At 46.8% G+C, this 23040-nt stretch overlaps 1 protein-coding gene across 4 annotated transcripts in view; it reads left to right on the plus strand.

Annotated features, from left to right (window-relative positions):
- Nucleotides 1–13322: 13322 nt before the first annotated feature.
- Nucleotides 13323–23040, plus strand: part of NFATC2 (nuclear factor of activated T cells 2) — a 176327-nt gene continuing 166609 nt past the window's right edge. For 3 of the 4 annotated variants that reach the window (XM_029611704.1, XM_029611703.1, XM_029611701.1), the window contains exons 1-2: nucleotides 13323–13686; nucleotides 21089–22124. In XM_029611704.1, the coding sequence (XP_029467564.1) occupies nucleotides 13554–13686; nucleotides 21089–22124 (1169 nt within the window). In that variant the 5' untranslated portion in view covers nucleotides 13323–13553. The remainder of the gene's footprint in view (nucleotides 13687–21088; nucleotides 22125–23040) is intronic. The other variant, XM_029611702.1, reaches the window with a different exon arrangement.

Consider the following 23040-nt stretch of genomic DNA (forward strand, 5'->3'; position numbering starts at 1 on the left):
AGGTGTCTCCTTGCGTACAACGGGTCGTCTGTCTTCATTCCTGCCTCTTTAGTATGATCCTTCCTCGACAGAATATTAAAGACGTGATTCGTAGACAGAAAGTACATCTTCCTATTGCACTCAAAGTCATTTTATGAACGGAGAGTCTCCGTTCTAAGGAGCACGTACAACAGTAAATTCTCTTCAAAATTATTTTTTTCTGTTTAAAGGGGAGTTGATGGTTTGCCATGTTGCTCTGCTTGGAGCTGTAGACCCAGAGGTTGATAAAGGGAGTGTAGCTCTTGAAAGCTAATTAGATATCTATTAAGTTAGTCCAGTAAAAAGCTTGCACCTACAACTCGTTTCTCAATGTCACTCTTTATTTCTTTGCTTGGAAGCTTTCAATTTCTTGTGCTATAATTTAAGGGGAACCCAAACACGACGACAGTCCCAGCTTGTATCAGACTCCTAATTTCCTCCCCTCGTATGTAATGGTCCCTATAATTTCTCCACCACTCCTCTTGCTCTCTCCAAATGGAGTGGAGGGATGCCTCTCTGGTGTTTGCTTCCTCTGCATTTAGTTGACAACTCTCCTGGTTGAGAAAGAAAGACACATCTCTCTTAATTGATTTAAGATGCCATTTTGTTGTATTCTTCACCTTCCAAAAATCCTCTTCACCGGGTCTTTTGAGCAAAAGCCATCATTTCTCCACTGTCTTTCCTTCTTAAAAGCTTTCATGTTTGCACCTATGGTTACATAAGACCAGAAGCTGTCAATTAACCTCCCTCAACATCCCCTGAGCAGAATCTACTGCATCCTGGGAGGGAATGACATCATCTCCCAAGAGGTCTCCCCAGCATGCCTCCCCTCCCCCACCAGCAGGGCGACATAACCCAATGCTCTCTGAGGACTGAAGCGTGACTCATGTTTCCAGTCTCAAAAGTTCCATGAGAGCTTGTGAACACTTCTGATTCTAAAGCCTATTTCATCTTAACCGTCCTGATAAAATCACAGCACTAAATAAGTAAAGAACCTAGTCCTAGATCTCCATTTCTCTCTCTCTCTCTTTAAATAAGATTATAAATAAATTCAAATCAGATGATAAATCCATAAACTACTGTTAATTAATAAGCAATACAGTAGTAGCTTGACATCTATTTAATATTTGGGTACTTGCCAGGTACTTGTGACTTGGATTGGCTACTATTGGAAACAGGATGCTGGGGTTGAAGGACCCTTGGTCTGACCCAGTATGGCATATCTTATGTTCTTATGATAGTTTTTATTTTATATTTTGGTTTGTACATTTTTGGTTCTTTTCTGAGGGTTTTCATGGTTCTTGCAGGTAGAATGAACCTGCATGCAACCCAGTCAGGTTTTCAGGATTTCCACAATGAATATGCATTAGGTAGATTTGCAAACAAGGGAGGCAGTGCATGCAAATTGATCTCTTGCATATTTATTGTCAAAAACCTGAAAACCAGACTTGTTTATGGCCCTTGAAGACCAGATCTGGGGATCCCTGCTGCATGCTGAAGACCTAGAAGAGTCATTAGAAAAACACTATTGCGAATATTTGCCTAGTTCACAACTTTTTCTGACATTCATGTAATGTGTATTTTTCTTTTTGTATGTTTTATTTATTGATTTATTTACAGTTAATGTTTCATTTGTGTTGGAACTGTATTTCTTTTTCTTGGCAGTTGCAGAGCACACACCATAGATCAGGACTGTCTTTTCTTGAGATAAATGGACAACAGTAAGAACTGTAGCATCCCATCCTAGCCTTACGGCAGTAAAAGAAACACATTTTGCAACAGACGGACTCAAATTAATTGCTGGTCCATAAAGAATAGGGACATGCTCTGCCATGGATCTGACTTATGGTCCAAGAAATGTTTAAGAAATTAAATTACATATTGTAGGTCAGACCATAGTGCCTCTCTGTGCTTTAGGGCCTGTGGTGTTTGGATGATTGAAGACGGGGAGGGGCAGGAAACACAGTTTTAAGTTTACAATCTTACATTTAAAGATTTGTTCTCAAGTAAAATACCAAGCTTAACTTTCCTTTTAAAGAGCTACAGTAATTTTCTGAAACGTTTTCTGTAATTTCATCATTATACAAGTGACTATACCTACCTGTAGGTGGCAGCATTCCAGAGGCAAATGTTGCCTGCCTACCCAAAACTCCTTCAAGCTAAGAGTAACTTTAACGTACCCTAAGAGAGGAAGCAGTGTCTCCACTTTAGCTCGGCGTACATGATAAAGAGAGACCAACTGTGCTTCATCATGATGTTTCCGGCTCAAGATACCAGAGAGAAGAGGAATATATCAAATACTGGATAAGCTTGACCTTACTTACAACGCCAATTCAGCAGCAAACTAGAACATCAAACTGTCTCCAAATCCAACTCTTCCTAGTTAGATTCAGGACCGCCTTACGGGGCAACTTTTTAAATATGCAAGCAGATTTCCAAAGGAAAACTCCCTCTGGAGTTTCCCTTTAAAAATATGCGGGTGTTGGGGGGTGGTTGGCACCATGCACACCTCAGTAAAAAATGGAAAAATGAAAAGTGCATGTAACTTGCTGATTCTTTCCTCTTGTGACAGAGGTAAATGTAGGTGGCCTGTGAAACAGGGCAGTAACTTTTACCCACAGGAAGAAAAGGCAATTTTCAGCCACTGATTTTACTGGGGAAACAGCTTAATTATCCGGGTACAATTATTTGAAAATTACCCTTACCGTGTATAGTTAGGTATTAGACATCTGATAATTTTTAACTGTTCTCCACATTGTTAGGAAAAGTAGTTGGCAAATGATTAAATCACTGCTGTTATTATTGATTTAGCTGTACTACTCCATAATCAGCCAAGGAATTGTGTAATGTGTTTTAGCTTTTTAAAATGTTTACCTTTTCCTGGGTTGTCAGAATATCTTCCATGAGTATGGATAAAATGGATTTGCACATAATGGGAGCATCGTATGTAAATCTATCTTATGCACATTCTTGGTCGATAGACTGAAAGCTCAAAACTGGCTGGGGGTTCCTTCTAGGACTGGGTCGGGGACCACTTCGATCAGGGATGGCCAACTCCAGTCCTCGAGAGCCACCAGCAGGCCAGGTTTTCAGGGTATCCTGAAAATGTAACCAGGATCGGAAAATGTAACCAGGATCGGAGCTACTTACTCGGAGCTGTTTATTCAACAGTAATTCTATGTTTATCTGTTAATGTAAATGAGCCATGTTTAACGTTTTCAATGTAAAAAGTTTCAAAGTTTTAATGCAATGTTATGTAAGTTTAATGTTTTAATGTAAACTTAATGTTTTAATGTAAAAAGCCCTGGCCAGACAAGCCCAGGGCGAGTTCCCGTTCTCTGTAAACCGGACTGATTTGTATCTCATACAGGAATTTCGGTATAAAAAAATAAAAAAAAAATAAATAAAAAATATCCACAATGAATATGCATGAGAGAGATTTGCATGTACTGCCTCCATTGTATGCAAATCTATCTCATCCACACTCGTTGTGAATATCCTGAAAACCAGGCCTGTTTGTGTCTCTCGAGCAGAGCCGTAGCGTGCCTATGGCCAATATGGCCACGGCCATGGGCGCCACTACCAAAAGGTGCCATAGCACCGCCGTCATAGGGGGCTGCAGTAAGCGGGAAAGCAGCGCGGCCCCGCTGGCCACGGCTGATGATTCTGGAGGAGCTGTGCTGCTTTTCCACTCACAGGGGTTGGAACGGGGAGGCTGCCAACAATGGGAGAAGCCTCGTTGGGGGGCAGTGGGACGGCGCATGATTTCATGAAAGCTACCGCGTTCCCCTCACTCACCCTTCCCTGCTCCTGAAGAATGGGAGGATGGGGGCCTTGCAACACGGGCTGCTTCTTCCTTCTCGGTTGTCGGCACCTGATGACCTCATTCAAGCACCAGCAGCTAGGAGGGAGGAAGCAGCCTGCACTGCAAGGCCCGGTCCTTTGATTCTTCAGGAGCAGGGAGGGTGAATGAGAGGATCCGTGGTAGCACGTGGGGGTGAGCAGCATTAAGGAAATCATGCACTGGCCACCGGTGGTGAGTGAGGGGATTGTGGGTGCGAAGGTGTGGGAGGGGTGACGAGACTTCTGGGCAGTAGGGAGGCTGGGAGGGGAAAAAAGGCTGGGAAGCAAGACTGCTGGGGAGTGGGGGATCTGGAAGGGGAGAGGGGTCTGGGGAATAAGATTCCTGGTGTCTGAAAGAGGAGAGGGGGTGGCTGATGGGTGTTGTGGGTCTGAAAGGGGAGAGGGCTTTGGGGCCAAAAGTGCTAGGGAGTAGGGGGAAGGGGAGCAAGACTGTGTGGGAGAGAGAGAGAGAGCTTGTGTATGAGAGTGAGAAAGCATGCATGTGTGTAGGAGAGAGAGAGAGCATGCATGTGGGTAGGAGAGAGAGAGAGAGCTTGTGTATGAGAGTGAGAGAGCATGCATGTGTGTAGGAGAGAGAGAGAGAGAGCATGCATGTGTGTAGGAGAGAGAGAGAGAGAGCTTGTGTATGAGAGTGAGAGAGCATGCATGTGTGTAGGAGAGAGAGAGAGAGCATGCATGTGTGTAGGAGAGAGAGAGAGAGAGAGCATGCATGTGTGTAGGAGAGAGAGAGAGAGAATGTGTGTGGCAGACTGACCCCACTTCCTCTCTGCCTGCTAATCCATGACAATTTTAGGGCTTCTAGAAATCAAAAGTTCTAGATATGGAGAACAGGGGATTTTTTTAAAATCCTTATTAGTTTTAATGGATGTGCTATTTGAAATATTTTATTGATGTTGGAAAATTTGTATGTGAGTTTTTAATTTTTGAATGCTTTTTATTCATTACCTTCAAATTATTCTTTTTATTGGTATGGTTTTACTAATTTTACTGTTTAATGAGGAATGGTAATGCTTCTGTTTTTCCATTGTTGAAGTTCATATAGAATTTGGCTTCTTGTGGTTTCCTGTTCAGTTTTTGTCTGTACATTTCTGTTTATACTTTATGGTCTCTTTATTCTGTATTTGAGGGTCTATCTGTGTTTTGCATGTATGACTGAAGTGAGATGTTCCAATACAGGTAGATTTTAAAAAAGGTGCTTGCGGGGAAAACGGGGATTACGCACGTGGCTGGGCCCCTTCTAAAATGCGCGCGGTGTGCGTAACGGGAGTTACGCGCAGAAGTGCCAGGCCAAAGGAAAGGGGCGGTCAGGGGGCGGGGCTGGAGGTGGCCGGTACAATGACCATTTGCCGCTGTACCGGGGAAGGGACTGATGGCGCACGCAAGTTGCTACTGCTCCAACAGAGCAGTAAGCAATGAAATAAAATTACAAAAAGGTAGGAGATAGGGTTTAGGGAGTGGAGAGGAGAGGAGAAGGGAAGGGAGACTAGGGTAGGGGGTAAGGAAGTTCCCTCCCAGTCCGCTCCTTAATTGGAGCAGACTGGGAGGGAACTGGGGAAGACTGGGATGTGTCGCAGAGCGGGAATTGCGCATGTGCGCGCGGCCCCTGGATTTTATAACATGCACGCGCCGGCGCGCACGTTATAAAATCGGCATATCCATGTGTGCGCGCTGGGAAGTGTGCGCACATGGACGCGCGCGCACCTTAGAAAATCTACTCCATAGTGTGTAGTTGGTTTGTATGTAGGGATCTATAGCAGCTTGGCTTGTTCTGTTTTCCTGATAGGAGGTGTATTGGTGTTTTAGGCCTGGTGTAATGTTTGCTGTGTTAACTTTCATAGGCAGGGTTGTTGCTGTTTGAGTGCTGGCAGTTAGTGCTGTTTTGATACAGAAAGTTTATTGCATTGTAATTCTGTATTTTTGCGGCTCTCTGAGGGTCATGCCTAGGCCCAAGACGCACTACAGTAGGCCTAATACCATATGAGTTCAAAGTGCCTCTTGGTTTTTCGCAGGGTTTTCTGGTTTGCACCTCAGCAGTGTATGTAAATATAATATACATATTTTTACCTCAGAAGACGGTGCATTGAATGTCCTTTTTCATGTAAAATGTTATTATAAATGCATGCATTTTAATTGTGTGTGAATGGGTGGAGGGCATCTGATACCCTTGCACTGCCCGTGGGCATCGCTGTACAAACCTTTAACAAAGTCTCCCAACTCGTGGCGTCGTGTCTTGTGTAATGGGCGAGGGCGCAGTTTTTCACTTGGCCTGGCTACGGCTCTGCTCTTGGCCACCCCTAACTTAGATCTTGAAACATTGCAGACAGTCAAAGGTCTGGGGTAAGCGGTGGTTAGGGGATACAGTTTAAATCGATTTTCTCACTCGCCCTAAATGCCTAAAAGCTATGTTACATTCTTTCTGTGGGGTATTAACTACCCAGAAACAATAAATTATACATAACTAAACGTGAAACTGAAACAGGTTTCCCCGTTTCTTCATTTCTTTCCCTCGTGGCTAAAGGACAGAAATTAAGAAATGGGAGTTCATTTTAAGTGCAACATTTCTACATGGGGGCAACTTTTACAGAGCGGCAGTTACTACCCTTAACAGAAGGCATGGGGGTGACCCGCACGGAGCGGCAGTTACTGCCCTTAACAGAAGGCATGGGGGTAACCAGCATGGAGCAGCAGTTACTGCCATTAATGAATGGTGGTAACCTACATGGAGCGGCAGTTACTACCCTTAACAGAAGGCTTGGGGGTGACCCGCACGGAGCAGCAGTTACTGTCCTTAACAGAAGGCATGGGGGTGACCCGCACAGAGTGGCAGTTACTACCCTTAACAGAAGGCCTGGGGGTGACCCGCACAGAGTGGCAGTTACTACCCTTAACAGAAGGCATGGGGGTGACCCGCACAGAGTGGCAGTTACTACCCTTAACAGAAGGCATGGGGGTAATCTACATGGAGCGGCACTTACTACCCTTAACAGAAGGCATGAGGGTAGCCCACATGGAGTGGCAGTTACTACCCTTAACAGAAGGCATGGGGGTGACCCGCACGGAGTGGCAGTTACTACCCTTAACAGAAGGCATGGGGGTAATCTACATGGAGCGGCACTTACTACCCTTAACAGAAGGCATGAGGGTAGCCCACATGGAGTGGCAGTTACTACCCTTAACAGAAGGCATGGGGGTAACCGGCACAGAGCGGCAGTTACTGCCCTTAACAGAAGGCCTGGGGGTAACCAGCATGGAGCAGCAGTTACTGCCATTAATGAATGGTGGTAACCTACATGGAGCGGCAGTTACTACCCTTAACAGAAGGCTTGGGGGTGACCTGCATGGAGCAGCAGTTACTGCCATTAATGAATGGTGGTAACCTACATGGAGCGGCAGTTACTACCCTTAACAGAAGGCATGGGGGTGACCTGCACGGAGCGGCAGTTACTACCCTTAACAGAAGGCATGAGGGTAGCCCACATGGAGCGGCAGTTACTACCCTTAACAGAAGGCATGGGGGTGACCTGCACGGAGCGACAGTTACTACCCTTAACAGAAGGCATGAGGGTAGCCCACATGGAGCGGCAGTTACTACCCTTAACAGAAGGCATGGGGGTGACCTGCACGGAGCGGCAGTTACTACCCTTAACAGAAGGCATGAGGGTAGCCCACATGGAGCGGCAGTTACTACCCTTAACAGAAGGCATGGGGGTGACCTGCACGGAGCGGCAGTTACTGCCCTTAACAGAAGGCATGAGGGTAGCCCACATGGAGCGGCAGTTACTACCCTTAACAGAAGGCATGGGGGTGACCTGCACGGAGCGGCAGTTACTACCCTTAACAGAAGGCATGAGGGTAGCCCACATGGAGCGGCAGTTACTACCCTTAACAGAAGGCATGGGGGTGACCCGCACGGAGCGGCAGTTACTACCCTTAACAGAAGGCATGGGGGTGACCTGCACGGAGCGGCAGTTACTACCCTTAACAGAAGGCATGAGGGTAGCCCACATGGAGCGGCAGTTACTACCCTTAACAGAAGGCATGGGGGTGACCTGCACGGAGCGGCAGTTACTACCCTTAACAGAAGGCCTGGGGGTGACCCGCACAGAGCGGCAGTTACTGCCCTTAACAGAAGGCATGGGGGTGACCCGCACAGAGCGGCAGTTACTGCCCTAAGCAATTCGCTGGGCAAACTGGGTGCACCACTTACTAAGTTAACTCTGTTTCTCTGGTTCACACCAGACTAGTGAATTTTTTTCCCCCACCCAAAAAAATAACAGAAACATTGAATCTCATTGTGCAGGCTGGGACGATCGTCACCGTTGACCTCATACTCTCTGTGGCCTACAGGCTGCCGAACTCCTGAGCCATGCAGGAGGCTCCTCATCCGGAGATGTACAGGCCACTATACAGTCGTTTCTCAAACTGCATGAGAGATGCAAGGCGTGGCCTGTGGGATTCTGGGCTGCCTCCCAGATAAATGTAGTCTTAGGCATAATTTTTTTGGACTTTGAAATGTAATACAGAGGCCTTCAGCAGCTCTTATTTTTTTTTTTTAAGTAGCACTCTCTAGGGGTGTCAGCTTCTGCTGATGGAGGACTGAATACTTTGCAGATGGAGGGGGAGATGACCCATTTTGTACAGCTAGCTATTGAATTGATATCTTTGTTTTAGGAACTGTACACCCCGCCTCGAGCTTCAAGGAAAGGCAGTGAAAAAAAACGAAATAATAGAAAAAAAAAAAGATGTTAATTGCCTTCCTGTACTCATCTAGTCAATGCCCAGCTCCACAAGCGTTCTTTATGGCGGTCTCAAATGTTATCTCCGGCATGGGCAATTATCAGTGGCTTTAGGCAGCTTTTTAGGAATTTGTAATTGCAAGTTGAGCTGCCCCGATGACGAAATAACTCATCTCGTTCTTAACATTGTCTTCCCCTTCATGCGTGAGGACTAAAATGAAATGTTGCTTTCATCCAAGGAAATTACCCAGGCTGCACTGAGCCGCATCGCATGCTACAAAAAAATGTTTTACGCTAGCGTATTCTGCGCCCGAGGACAGCTTCCAGAGGCCGACATTTTGCCATTCGCAGGACAAATATTTGACCAAAGTTGTTATGAAACATGAGGAGGATGTGAATTTTTCACCGAGTGTTGCCCATGCTACTAGGCTTGCACACACGGTGCTGTATCTGAGAGCGCCTTCGGAAAATGAATGTAATGTTTATCGGTATTAATACATCTGCGCCTGCCATAAAACCATGCAGCCCGGACCTCTGCTACCAGCCAAATGATGGCAGCTGGGCTATCAAGTGCGCTCAGCTGCCTTCCTCGCTTGCTCTCCATCACCGTGTAGATGAGCTTCTCAGATGCTCAATACCCAAACCAACATCAACTCCCCCCTCAGATCCTCCACCCGACCCCCCCCCCCCCAACCCTGCTCCCAGGACTGCCCTCTCATATTTGTTCAAATGATGTTCACTGTTGTTCGTGCTATGACCATGGCAGCTTCGTGGAAGCCTTCTGCAGCCGGGCTGCCGATTTGAGGGCGGTAAGCCCGGCCTCTCCATGACTGTTATGCCAGCCTTTTCGGAGGTTTGATGGCCGTACCAACACCCTCTGCAAGAGTGGGTTTGCAGAGTAAGGCGTCTGTAGCCTTACGCTGGGTAAGCACAAAATTTAGGGGTGTTCACAGGAAGTGATTACTTGGGACATTTAACGGCACTGGCAAAAAAGGTTTATGAAAACTTGAGCAGTGTTTGTTGGGATTCCCGCCACTGGATTTTTAATGAGACGCACTAAGAGCCAAAAATTTAAAGATAAGCAATCTAAAAATCAAATTGTTAATGCACTCTCACTTTCACATGGCGCTCTCTTAATGACCACAGATCTTATTGACAGGCCCATTCGCGCACCGTTCAGCACCCGTTTGACTGCGCATTTTCGACACGGGTCTATTACCCCTTATACTGTAAGGCATGGGGGTGACCCGCACGGAGTGGCAGTTACTACCCTTAACAGAAGGCATGGGGGTGACCCGCACGGAGCGGCAGTTACTACCCTTAACAGAAGGCATGAGGGTAGCCCACATGGAGCGGCAGTTACTACCCTTAACAGAAGGCATGGGGGTGACCCGCACGGAGTGGCAGTTACTACCCTTAACAGAAGGCATAGGGGTGACCCCTTATACTGTAAGGGGTAATACCACCTTGAAAATGCGTGGCCAACCTCGCGAAAACTAATAGCGCTCATCACATGCAAATGCGCATTGATGAGCCTATTAGTTAGTCGCCCAGGATACTAAAAGTAAAATGTGCAGCCAAGTTGCATATTTTACTCTCAGAAATTAACGCCTGCCCAAAGGCAGGCGTTAACCACAGAAAGCACCAGGAAAGTGTACAGAAAAGCAGAAAAAAAATGCTTTTCTGTACACCCTCCGACTTAATATCATCTTCTAAATTAAGTCGGAGGCCCCCCACCCAAAAAAAAAAAAAATCTGCCCGCCAGTTGGCGGGTTTGAAAACGGATGCTCAATTTTGCCAGCGTCCATTTTCCAAACCCGTAGCTGACAGCGGGTGCGAAAACTGACGCCGGTAAAATTAAGCATCGGTTGTCGGACCTAATTTAAATACAAAATTGTACACCCAGGAAGGGTGCCTGGGCGCTCGTCGGGAGCGCAGGTGCTTGCCTCGGAACGCCGGTTGTCCCGCAGATTTTATTGCAACGGCCTGTTAGAGAGGCCTGCTTTGTTTTGCTGTTCCTGTCCTTATCCTGGCTCAGGCTTCTGGCCTTTTCTCAGATACTGCCAATTACGAAGCAGTCCCCTAAAGTGGGAGGCTGTAGTTTTGTAATTTGAGCATTTGAGCTCAGGCCCCTGAAGTAATTTCATTGTAAACCTCGGGCAGAATTCAAAATTAAGACTGCATGGAGAGGAGGCCCATGCTTCATCTTCTAAATTGTCTTGGCCACTGGAAATGAGCTAAGCTGGGAGCCTGCTTCTACAAAATTACCATGGCTGAAGATCAAAATTTTATATTTGCTTAAGAAAAATATGCATGCATGTGTGAGACACATAGTAATGGACACAAAGAGGGGCTAAATTACCATGTTTTGGACTTGTAAGCAGTGGCGCCGAGTGTTAGCCTTAATTACTGGAATGCTCGTTTAATTCTGTTTAGGTTTCCGGAAAAGCAATCCTGGGCACTCTCATAGTCACTCAGGGGATCCATTTCCTGGGATATGTAGAAAGTATCTTCCATACATATGCAAAATCTTCCTGACTGTAATCACAGAGAAAAAAATACGTGCACTAAAAGGGGCTGAATTAGCAGCCGTTTGAAGACTTGAAGCCTCTACTGTGTACATATTCCACCGAAACACATACAGAGCCCTCAAGTCATTCTCTCTCTTTGTGTCCTTGTCACAAGTCACTAGTGAGGCAGGCAGCAGAATTCACGGGTTCATAAGGATCTGACGGGTGCCAGGGGGGTGGCTGCTTTTGCTGCATGGCCCTCCAGAACTGGCCTGAGACCAGTGTCTCTTTCGCGTGCTGAATGGGATACTGTGATCCTTCCCTCTGTAGCTTCCGCGCAGATGAGCAATTCTGTATTAATTAATCACTCACAAGCGCTTTTTTCAGAAGAAGCCTAAACTGCTCTAGAACGGATGATCCAAGGGGGAAACACCACCGAGGGAAAACAGGAACCAGTCCCAGTGGAGGTGAGTTCCCAATTAGGGGTGTGCATGCGTTCAAAATGAATAAGGCATCCAAACCGAAAATGGCCATTTTCGGTTCTGTTCATTTCAAAACAACTGCAACGCTGCTGGGTCCAAAGACCCCAAAACTTTTCAGGTATTTTCATTTAAAAAAATAGTGCATGCTGTTAGCAAACAGTTAATACTATTTGCAGAGAAATCAAAAAAGAAAGCCCCCTTGGCCTTCTGTCACCCCCTTACTTCTTCTGTGAGGCAGGAAGAAAGAGGTAGGATCCCATCCCCAGTCGCTCCTGCCCTATCAGTGTCCTTTTAAAAACGGGGCCAGCTGCCTGGATTCCTCCAACTCTCCACCCCCACCCCTTGCAAAAGAGCTGAAGCCAGGGAGCTCCCTGACCACCACCACTTTACCTCTTCGGTGGGGGGGGGGGGTCTTGCAGGAAGAAAGGGGCAGGAGCATTCCCCAGTGACTTCTGTCCCACCTGAATCCCTTTAAAAATGGTACCGACTGGCCCTGGTTTGAGGGCAGGCTGGTGCCATTTTATTTTTATGGCCATAGGTTGCCGGGGGTGGGATACAGAGGGGCCCCAGGAGGCCCTGATTGGGTTTGGCTTTAGTGCAGCTTAGTAGGGCCCCAGCTTTTGGTGGGGGTGGGGATGGGAAGGGTCGGAAGGACGTGGGAGAGCTGGCAAAAACCCAGGGAGGCTCTGGTTTGTTTTTTTTTGGGGGGGGGGGGTAATGTTTATTTTGGTTCACCCATATAAACTAAACCAAAATACACATACAAATAATTAAAAAAACAAATATTCCTCTGCCCCAGAAAAAAAACAAACAAAAAAAGCCCAAAGTTTCGTGCCTGCACATTCCTAGGCCCCCAGTCAGGCTGCAAACTGTTTTGTCTCCTCTGGCCAGGAAGACTCCAGCACTGGAGGCAGTAACGAGTGGGGCTCCTGAGAATTTCCTTGGCATGAATGTGGGGCGTAATCTGCTGCTCTTTCATGCTGGCTTCAGAAAAGTGGCACTGACTGTCATCCTGGAAAGGAAAGCGCAACAGGCCCTGGCTTCTCCGAACCCGCGATGCCTGTGCTGGAACCAAATCCTTGTCCTGCAATGGGGTTAAAGAAAGTACATGAAGCCCCCTTCTAGTGCTCCTGGGCCCTCCTAGATTTATTATACTTTTTTTTTTTCTTTATCTGAAAAGTGTCTCTGGTTTGGGTCAGTTTTGCGTGGATGCCAAGCTGGCACCAGGAGCAAAGACCTCTGCTTCCAAAGAACTTCCAGTTCCTTGTAATTCACCTAAAATATTTTTTTCCTAATAAGCATAAGGACAGTGGGTTGGTGTTGCTGGGGTGTTTTTTTTTTTTAACAACTACCGTATGCCTACCTCAGCCATTTAGAAAGGCACTCAAGGTTAGCACATTTTCAGCAGCAGTGCACTGCCCTTGCTCCAGGGTGGATGAACGCTTACAGGCCCCGATTACACCGCTGTCCTCCCATGGCCGAGGTCTCCGTGTGCCGGCGAGGGAGGGTCGGCCGGGGGCGGGCCCCGCTGCTCCCGGAGCCCCGCCCCGCGGCCGCAGGTGGCTTCTGCAAACAGGAAGTCGGGGCCGACTCAGCGGCTCGCGCGCTGTCGCTGAGCCTCGCCCGCGCGCCGCTCCAGCCACTCGCCTTCTACTTTCACCTTTCGCTTGCCCCGTCGGATGATTTTTAGTTTTTTAGCGCTTTGCCAGGCCGCCCGGATCAGGTGTTTCGTTTGTTTTTTTTTTTTTTTTTACCAGTCCGATCAGGTGATCCCAAAGGGGTTAGGGGGTTTCCACCCACCCACCCCCTTCCCTCGTGCACTTTGAATTGCTTTTTTGAAAACCATATATTTTTTTTCTCTCCCCTTTGGAAAGAGACAGTGTGACTTACTTTATTTTCATTTTATCCTCCTCCTCCTGCCAAACGGATTTGTCCGAGTAGAAATGAGCTACATTCACAAAGAAGCGGACCCCGACGCGCAGGGGGACCCCGACGGCACGCAGCGACATGCCAGCTCGGAGGACGAGCTGGACTTCTCCATGCTCTTTGATTACGATTATTTAAAGCCCATAGAAGGTTTGTGATCGCTGCAGACACTGGCTCATTGTTCGGCTGGCGAGCCCGGGAGGAGGTCGCTTGGGTACCTGTGTTTGGTTTTCGTGTTAACCCTTAGAAGGCAGCAGCCCTTTTATTGCTGTGCTAGAATTATTTCAGCAGCCTGCCCCCCCTAAACAGTCAGAGAGTACCACCACCTAGAGAACCGTGCAATATCGATGCCTGCTGTTTAATCCTGGGCACCCGGCAGGCAGATATTTAAAGGGCACTTGCTGCAACTTGCTTTTGGCTCGGCTCTCGTCCCCTGCCGCTCTTGTGAGATTGAGAGCATGGCTGGATGTTCGTTTGTTCATTTTTAAATATCATTGGCAGAGGGTGCCGCAATAGTTCCTTGTTGCATAATATTCCGTGAACCTCTGAAGGTCAACCAGAAATTGATCAGTTATTGTACTTCCACAATTCCGGTTTACGGTTTGTTTGTTTGTTCTGCGAAGGGAGGGTGTGTTTTATTTTTATTATATATATATATATATATATATATATATATATATATATATATATATATATATATATATACATACATTCATGGTTGCTTACTAAGACTTTTTCCTAGTCTCTGTCTAAGAGGGTGGTGAGGAGGCAAGTGTAATAAAATCAGGGCTTTAGCACTTTGCTTCTCCTCAGTAGACTTGTGCTGCTGGTCATCGGTCGGAGCGGAGTTGACCAGCTGTTGGCAGTCAACCGAGAAGGGATCCCCCCCCCCGCCGAGGAATAGTGAGCAGGTCTGCCTGAGAGCGCCAGTCATGTGCGGGCAGAAGTCTGTCAATAGTACCCCTGCTGCCAGCTCTCCAGCTCTGCTAAATTTAATGAGCAAGTTGGCAGGCGAGAATTTATTACACTGTGGGAAAGCATGATCTCCTTATCACGCCACAATTATTAAAAAAAAACAACCCAAAAAAACAACCCTGAACCTCACACTTTATAACATTGTGATGGAGACCTTTTATTCTAGTCTAGCCTTCCTGCCAGGGCATGCTGGGCTTTTATAAGGGCCTACTCTTAATGGCTTGAGATAGATAATGTTTTCTGCTTCCATATGTACATTTCCACCCTGCCTTTTCAATTCCAAAGGATTGCTCAGAGTAGTTTGCAACAGATCAGAAATATTATACATCAAATGCAATTTCCAAATACCTGTCGTTGTCCCCCCACTATGATTCCCTCTGCTACCTGATACAAACCTTTTTCTGTACATGGGCTCCTCTTACAAGTGAATGAAGATGTTTTATTTTGGAATATTTTGTTGAAGAAAAAAAAAAAAGAAAGGGACCTAACTATAACAAAGGAAAATCCTCGTGTTTTCTGTAGCTGCGCAAACAAACAAAAAAAAAAAGACATGAATGTATGTGTGGCAGATTTATTAAGAGTTAGAAATGGCGGAAGAGTAAAGTAATTTTGTCTTTTGCATATTTTGGGGGCTGGTAGGAAAGATTCTTGTTGGCTTCTGTTTGTCTTATTACTACAACAAGAGATAAGGTCCCGCTCATGGGGGCTGAAGGAAAACCATATTTGTACTTTTACATTACTCTGATTAGATTATCATGTCGCATGCCTGCAGTCAGCTGCTATCTATAACTGACATTTTAGTGGCGACCCAAGTGTGGTGGGTCTCCATCCAGTTTCCACTCAGCAGGTGTCTAAATTACTTTAAAAAAAACAAAAAAAAAAAAACCCATACAATCTTTGGCTATTGGGCACTAACTGGCACCAGGGTGGGCAATCTCAACGCAGGGGCTAAATACAGCCCAGGCATGGAGATTGAATTACCCAGAGGTGCTCCCTCCAGAACAGTGCAGAGGCGCGTTGGCAAGACAGCGTTGTGGGAGGGGAAAGCTCGTGCTACCCCTGGGTTCTGTGGCTTAAATGGAGGGCTTCGGTTTCCAGTGTGGTCAGGTCAGGTCTGGTCTGGCACCTTTCGCAACTTTTAAATTCATTAACCCCAAATCAAAAAGTTACCTTAAAAAAAAAAACCCAAAACAAAACAGAAACACCCTCCATAACAAAACACACCCATGATGGGCTGTGTGAAGGCACATTTAAAAAAAAAAGAAGAAAAGTTAAAAGTACAGAAAAAAAGCCTGAAGGCTATTAGGATATTTGTATTGTACGTTTCCTCTTCCCAAGATTTGCGTGAGCCCAAGTTAACGTACACCTCTTGTAAAGATAATTATGGTTGAAATGTAAATTCTTTAGGTTGTCCTTGTATGTATGGCTGGAAGAGTTTTCAGCAGGGTCCATGTCATAATGAACTGCTAAGTCAATCCTTTTTTTTTTTTTTTTACCAGGCTAGTGCACACTATCCTCTCTCAGGACAGCTTTCTAATTATTATTATTAAAAACATTTTTAGATTTTATTTTCACTATTTGAAGCAATTAAAACCATAATAAACAGGTTTGTGTCGAAGATGAAACTAATTAGATTGTGCTCACAAGAACAGAAAATTTCCAATATGGAAAACATCCTTTGCACTTTGTGTAGCTCATTATGAATGGCTTGCAACCGAACCGTTGCAAGACATGGGTCCACGATTAAAGAAACCCTTTTACAACCAGAAAACAAAGGAAGAAAAACACATCCTCTGGAAACTCATCGCCAGTTATAACTCTGAGTAGTGCATTTACTATTCAGTATACTGGATAAGAAATTAAATTGAAAATGTTTTTTTTATTTGGTGATGAGACTTTTTTTTTTTTTGGTAGAGCTGACATCAATGACCCCCAAACGTGATTTTTTTTTTTTTAAATGCAGAAGAGGGATCTGCTGTCATGCAAAATGTGCCTGGTTTTGCTGATGTCAGTCAAATAACACTCCAGCCAGCGAGTATGGCATAAGCCAAGAGGATACTGGTTGGTCCCCTTATCCCAAATCAGTGGCAGCAGAATGCATTCGCAGACCTGTAGAAAGCCTGATAGAGGCTACACATGCAATCCAGAACTGGACTGAGAGCACCTAACTCATTTCAAGCAGTGAGGGGAGCTGGATTGGGGTGTGAGAGGCTCTGTAAAGCTGTGCCAGGTCCCCTACGTAGTGCAGTCTCCACGAGAGGATACTTACCAGTGGAGAAGTGAAGGTAAACCCGGAATGAACAAGCAGGGCCTGAGCCAGGAATCTAACCCAGGACTTTGATAGAGAAACAGCAGGGCTCTCCCTAGGGTAGGACACTGCACGTCTGGAAGCAAGTGAGCCTTTCCGTACGCCTTCAGCCCTGCCTGTTGCAAAATCAGTGTTGTGCTGTGCTCAGGTAGGGGGAGCCTCCTTTCACACGCTTACAGCAGTGCGTTCCTCCTCCACCTCCTCCTAACCCCTTCCTTCCCAGCAGCAGAAGGAGAGCAGCTCTTTTTAGCTGTATCTGCCTCCTCTGTCAGCTTCACCCTGAAGTCTGCAGCCTGGGGCTGGAGGTCCTTCCGCAATCCACACTTCAGATTGAAGCAGACAAAGGAGAAGGAAGAGGAAGGTTGAAAGTGGTGCTCCTCTTCTGTCAGTGGGGAAGAGAATCGTAGCTAGGGGGGGGGTGAAAGAGAAAGGCATAAGTGTGCGGGGGGGGGGGGGGGAGAAGAAAGGCATAAGTGTGCGGGGGGGGGGGGGGGAGAAGAAAGGCATAAGTGTGCGGGGGGGGGGGGGGAGAAGAAAGGCATAAGTGTGCGGGGGGGGGGGGGAGGGGAGAAGAGAAGAAAGGCATAAGTGTGCGGGGGGGGGGGAGGGGAGAAGAGAAGAAAGGCATAAGTGTGCGGGGGGGGGGGTAGGGGAGAAGAGAAGAAAGGCATAAGTGTGCGGGGGGGGGTAGGGGAGAAGAGAAGAAAGGCATAAGTGTGCGGGGGGGGGGGGGGGGAGAAGAGAAGAAAGGCATAAGTGTGCAGGGGGGGGTAGGGGAGAAGAGAAGAAAGGCATAAGTGTGCGGGGGGGGGGGGAGGGGGGGGGGGGGAGGGGGGGGGGGGAAGGGGGGGGGGGGGGGGGTAGGGAGAAGAGGGGTAGGGGAGAAGAGAAGAAAGGCATAAGTGTGCGGGGGGGAGGGGAGAAGAGAAGAAAGGCATAAGTGTGCGGGGGGGGGGGGAGGGGAGAGAAGAGAAGAAAGGCATAAGTGTGCGGGGGGGAGGGAGAAGAAAGGCATAAGTGTGCGGGGGAGAGGGGAGAAGAGAAGAAAGGCATAAGTGTGCGGGGGGGGGGAAGAAGAGAAGAAAGGCATAAGTGTGCGGGGGGGGGGGGAGAAGAGAAGAAAGGCATAAGTGTGCGGGGGGGAGGGGGGGAGGGGGGGGGAGAAGAGAAGAAAGGCATAAGTGTGCGGGGGGAGGGGAGAAGAGAAGAAAGGCATAAGTGTGCGGGGGGTAGGGGAGAAGAGAAGAAAGGCATAAGTGTGCGGGGGGGGTAGGGGGAGAAGAGAAGAAAGGCATAAGTGTGCGGGGGGGAGAAGAGAAGAAAGGCATAAGTGTGCGGGGGGAGGGGAGAAGAGAAGAAAAGGCAGAAGTGGTGGCGGGGGGGAAGAAGAAGAAAAACGGCCATAAGTGGTTGCTGTGTGAGGTGGAGAAGAGAAGAAAAGGCAGTAAGTGGTGCGTGGGGGGGGGAGGGAAGAGACGAAAGGCCATAAGTTGGTGCAGGTGTGGTGGCAGGGGGAGTGAAGAAGAAAAGGCTTCAGGGTGCAGGGGGGAGAAGAGAAGAAAGGCATAAGTGTGCGGGGGGGAGGGGAGAAGAAAGGCATAAGTGTGCAGGGGGGAGAAGAGAAGAAAGGCATAAGTGTGCGGGGGGGAGGGGAGAAGAGAAGAAAGGCATAAGTGTGCAGGGGGAGGGGAGAAGAAAGGCATAAGTGTGCAGGGGGGAGAAGAGAAGAAAGGCATAAGTGTGCGGGGGGGAGGGGAGAAGAGAAGAAAGGCATAAGTGTGCGGGGGGGGGAGTTTGGGAGACAGCAGAAAAAAGGCATAAGTGTGCAGGGGGGAGAAGAGAAGAAAGGCATAAGTGTTGCGTGGGGAGGGAAGAAGGAGAAGAAAAAAGGGGGGGGGCCCATAAGTGTGCAGGGGGAGGGGAGAAGAAAGGCATAAGTGTGCAGGGGGAGGGGAGAAGCATAAGTGTGCAGGGGGAGAGGAGAAGAGAAAGGCTGCAGGGGGGAGGGAAGAAGAAAGGCATAAGTGTGCCGGGGGGAGGGGTGAAGAGAGAGGCATTTATGGTGGAGGAGAGTGTATCAGGCAGTGTGGGGATGAGGTGCAGCATTACAGTGGGGGCGGGAGAAGCTTGTGCTGGTAGGAGAGGGGATGGCCTTCCCCCAGGGTCAACCCTCAGCAACAGGAAGGTAAAAGAGATTAGATGGTCCTTGGGCTCTTAATCTACCACCATATTTTATACTTCTGTGCTTAGCTAGAAAACACAGTTAAAACAACTTAGAAAAATAAATGCACACCCAGGTTAAGGGATTCGCCTTATTTATAATCAGTCGCAAGATAGGAAAAGCATGGGCTTTGTTGTTTTCCCATCCTAGCAATAAATTGACACAGAGTCCGGTGGCACCTGACTAATAAATTTAAGGAGGGCCTGATCTCACGAGGACGAATCCACTTCAGCCAGATGCACCTGCTGGACTCTCGTCCTGAAAAGCTCACGCCTGCATAAATCTGTTAGGTCTAGCAGGTGCCGTCAGCTTCTGTGTTTATTTTCCTGCTCTGGGCTCACATGGCCGCCACCACCACCACTCTTGGGAGGGCGTTCAAACTGTTACTGATCACGGTTCCACCCGCGGTACAGGGTCAGGCTGCTGTCTAAGGGTTTGTCTACTCGTGACACTCGCAGGCAGGAAGGTAGTGGCTTCATAATATGATCAGCAGCGTCTAAATTTGAAAAGGAATAGCTGCTTCCCCTTCATTATTCGCACATCCTATTCACACGTGCCTTTTGAATAAAGTTTACCACATTCTAAGGAGCTCTTAGAAAAATCTGTAAAAGGAGGCAGAGGCGACCTAGTGCGCAATCCAATAAGCATTTTTTGTTTTTGTTTTGCACTTTAAATCACAGGGTTCTTTTAAGATACATTTCTGGGGAAAGTGGAACACTTGCTATATTTGAAACAGCATTTTAACGTTGAGATGTTAGCCTCCAGTGTTTACCGCTGGATTCACATGGAGAGATCTGGAGACATTATTTCATATTAATTCAGCCTTCTCTGCAAACTACAAGATACATCGTTCTGCCAGTATGGAATAAAAGTTGCACTATAATGACATCAGTTTGTCAAGAAAATGCAAATTTTGCTCCGTAGTCATACAGGGCAAAGACGAGTATCTTGTACTTTTTTGTTTATACATTACTTAAATATAAAGTTGAGTGCTGTGATGTCTTCTTGGAAGACTTTGGTTCTCTTTTTTTCATTCTGCTCTTATTTGGTCCATGGCAGGTAGCTCACTCATTCCCCACAGCAGGGCCTGACTGCTTCAAAAGGAGGCTGTCAGGGCTATGGATCAGGTTGCCTAAGTAAAAATACAGACATTGTGGGAGGGAGGGAGAGAGGTGTGGGGGAACTTAACATGCACAACATCCAGGACTATTCCTTACTTTCTTTCTTCTTACCTCTCTCTCTCTTTCACACTCTCTCTCTCTCACACACACACACACACACACACACACACACACTCTCTCTCGCTCTCACACACTCTCGCTCTCTCTCTCTCACACACACACACTCTCTCTCTTTCACACTCTCTCACACACACTCTCTCTCGCTCTCTCTCACACACACTCTCTCTCTCTCTCTCTCCATACGTTTCTGAGCTCCTGGGGGGGTTAAGAGTTACACATCGTGCCTTCTAAATTTGTGTCCCTTTAGCTATCCAGTAGGTACTGCTATAGGAGTGTTATTTGGCACCCTCCATCATCAGTGGTTTGTGAGCTCTGATTCAGTAGCTCTCCTAGCCCTGGCTGTCCTAGAAGCAGAAACCGAAGCCAAGAATCTAACCCACGACTGTCCGGCTGATATCCAGTCCAATCTTTTTGATACATTTGGGTCCTTTGCTACTTTCCTGTTTTGTATTTTGAATGTTTAATAGCACAGATCATTTTCAAACTATAGATTCCATACCTTAGTTTTTATAATATACTTTGGTGGAAGCCAAATGTAAGCAACTGGTTAATCATTTTCACTTTGGTCCTTCATATTCAACTTGCTGTTGGTTTATGAGGCAGACCTGAGTTGAGACATTAACTCAGCCATGCAAAACAGCTACTCTCGATGTGGAACAAATACCGTTTGAAGCTGGTTTGATGCTATTTACTTACCAGTACTTAATATGAAAGATACATTCAGATTATCAATTGGCATTTTTATATCCTTGATTGTACCTTATTTTAGTAATATTAATAGTCTTAAAGAGACCCTTCTTTTTCCAGAAGAACCGACTCCTTCACATAAAATCATCAGCCCACCCTCTGGAGTTGCACACCCTCCTGATGAAATCTCGGACTATGGCCTCAAGCCATACAGCCCTTTGGCTTTTCCTAGGCTTTCTGCAAATCCCATGGGCAGATATGGACAGCCAGATAGTATAGGGTCAAGATACTGCTTGGACCCTATCAAGGCTGCCGGTGCCCCAGCTTTGAGCCCTAGGATTGAGATCACTCCATCTCATGAACTGATTCATTCAGGTGTTCACTTCCGCAGCAGAGATTCAGATCTTTTGGTAGAGCATCAGTCTAACACAGCTACCACTAGCCCAAGGTTTACTTTGCCTGTCCCTGGCTTTGAGGGCTACAGAGAACCAGCTTGTTTGAGCCCTGCTAGCAGTGGCTCCTCTGCAAGTTTCATTTCAGAGACCAGTTTCTCTCCCTACACATCACCCTGTGTTTCACCAAATAATGGTCCTAGTGATGACCCATGTCCACAGTTTCAAAACATCCATACTCCTTATTCTCCTAGAACCTCTCCAATAATGTCACCACGAGCAAGCATCACAGAGGACACCTGCTTGGGACCTCATTCCCCATCGCCCCGTCCTTACTCAAGGTCTTCATCACCAGGCGCAAAAAGAAAGTACTCCTGTGCTGAGCTCTACAATCCTCAACAGCCCACCACGTCTCCACGGCATTCAAGGTCCCCCTCTCCTCAACCTTCGCCTCACATCGGTTTGAGGGAGGACAGCTCCTCCGTCACTTACAGCCAGTTGTCCAGTTCTCCTAGTCTCATGGATGCCATGAACAACCTTACAACAGACGTCTCATGTGGTGTCCCGATTAAAATGTGGAAAACCAGTCCTGAACCTTCGCCACTGACGACCCACAAGGGCAGTATCCCATGTCATGTTTTTCAGACCGCTGAATACCTTGGAACTTGTGAGCAGGAAGATAACAGAAATCCAGGACCAGAGTCAATTCTATTGGTATCGCCAACTTGGCCAAAACAGTTGGTGCCTGCAATACCTATCTGCAGGTAAGTTCTGTGGGGGTTATTTTGGTTCTGTAATTGCCACCTACTCCTTTGGGTTTCCAGGACAGTCAGAAATGGACTCTGTTGGGCTATGGACCAAGAAACTTAATTTGTAGAATCCAAGGCCTTTCCCCCTATTTTTATCACCTTCCAGTTTAACCCAATCATTGCACCATATGGTCCTTGTACTTCCCTCTGGAGCCAGAAAAGTGCAAACCCTGAGTCTGGCCACTAGGTGTCGTCATTCTGTGGTAGCTGGAACTCTTCATCCCACCCCAGGGGCCATGAATGTTGCCACAGCATTTGCCACCGGGCTACCCAAGTTGTATGATTTTTAATGTGTGTAGCTTAAGGTAATAGTTTTATGCCTAGATTTAAGCCCTAATTTATTTTACAACTATTTAAAGCAAGAGTCAATTTGAATACCACAAAAGAGTAGAGAATTAAAACTTATTAAAGTTACTATATAAATTAGAGAGATATTCTGACTACACAATTCCACTAAAAAACAAAGTTTAAAAATTGAGTACAGTTCAATTAATGAGGAACAACCAGCTTGATTTAAAGCCTGAGAAATTTCATTTTTACCTGGCTTCTCTCGACCACCATGGTAGCATCAGAGCTGGTACTAAGTTTCATGCTACAGGTATGAATTGTCTCAGCAGACTTGATTAATCATGCCTGGGGGCCGAACTAGTCCCCCATAAACATGGGCCCTCTGGAGCAAAGCTTAAGCTGGTTGGCAGGAACACTGCCGGTGAACTTTGCTCTGGTGCCGCCCGTGCACACCTTGTGTTCAGTGAGTATATGGAAGGTGTCATCACTGTGTAGGGACGCTTAACTCGGTACTATCTCTACATATTAAAACGTATTTGCAAAAAATTATATTTTTTGAACATCCTATAGATTTAGGGCACAG

This window comes from Rhinatrema bivittatum, chromosome 8 (genome assembly GCF_901001135.1).
Source record: "Rhinatrema bivittatum chromosome 8, aRhiBiv1.1, whole genome shotgun sequence".
Classification (NCBI taxonomy): domain Eukaryota; kingdom Metazoa; phylum Chordata; class Amphibia; order Gymnophiona; family Rhinatrematidae; genus Rhinatrema; species Rhinatrema bivittatum.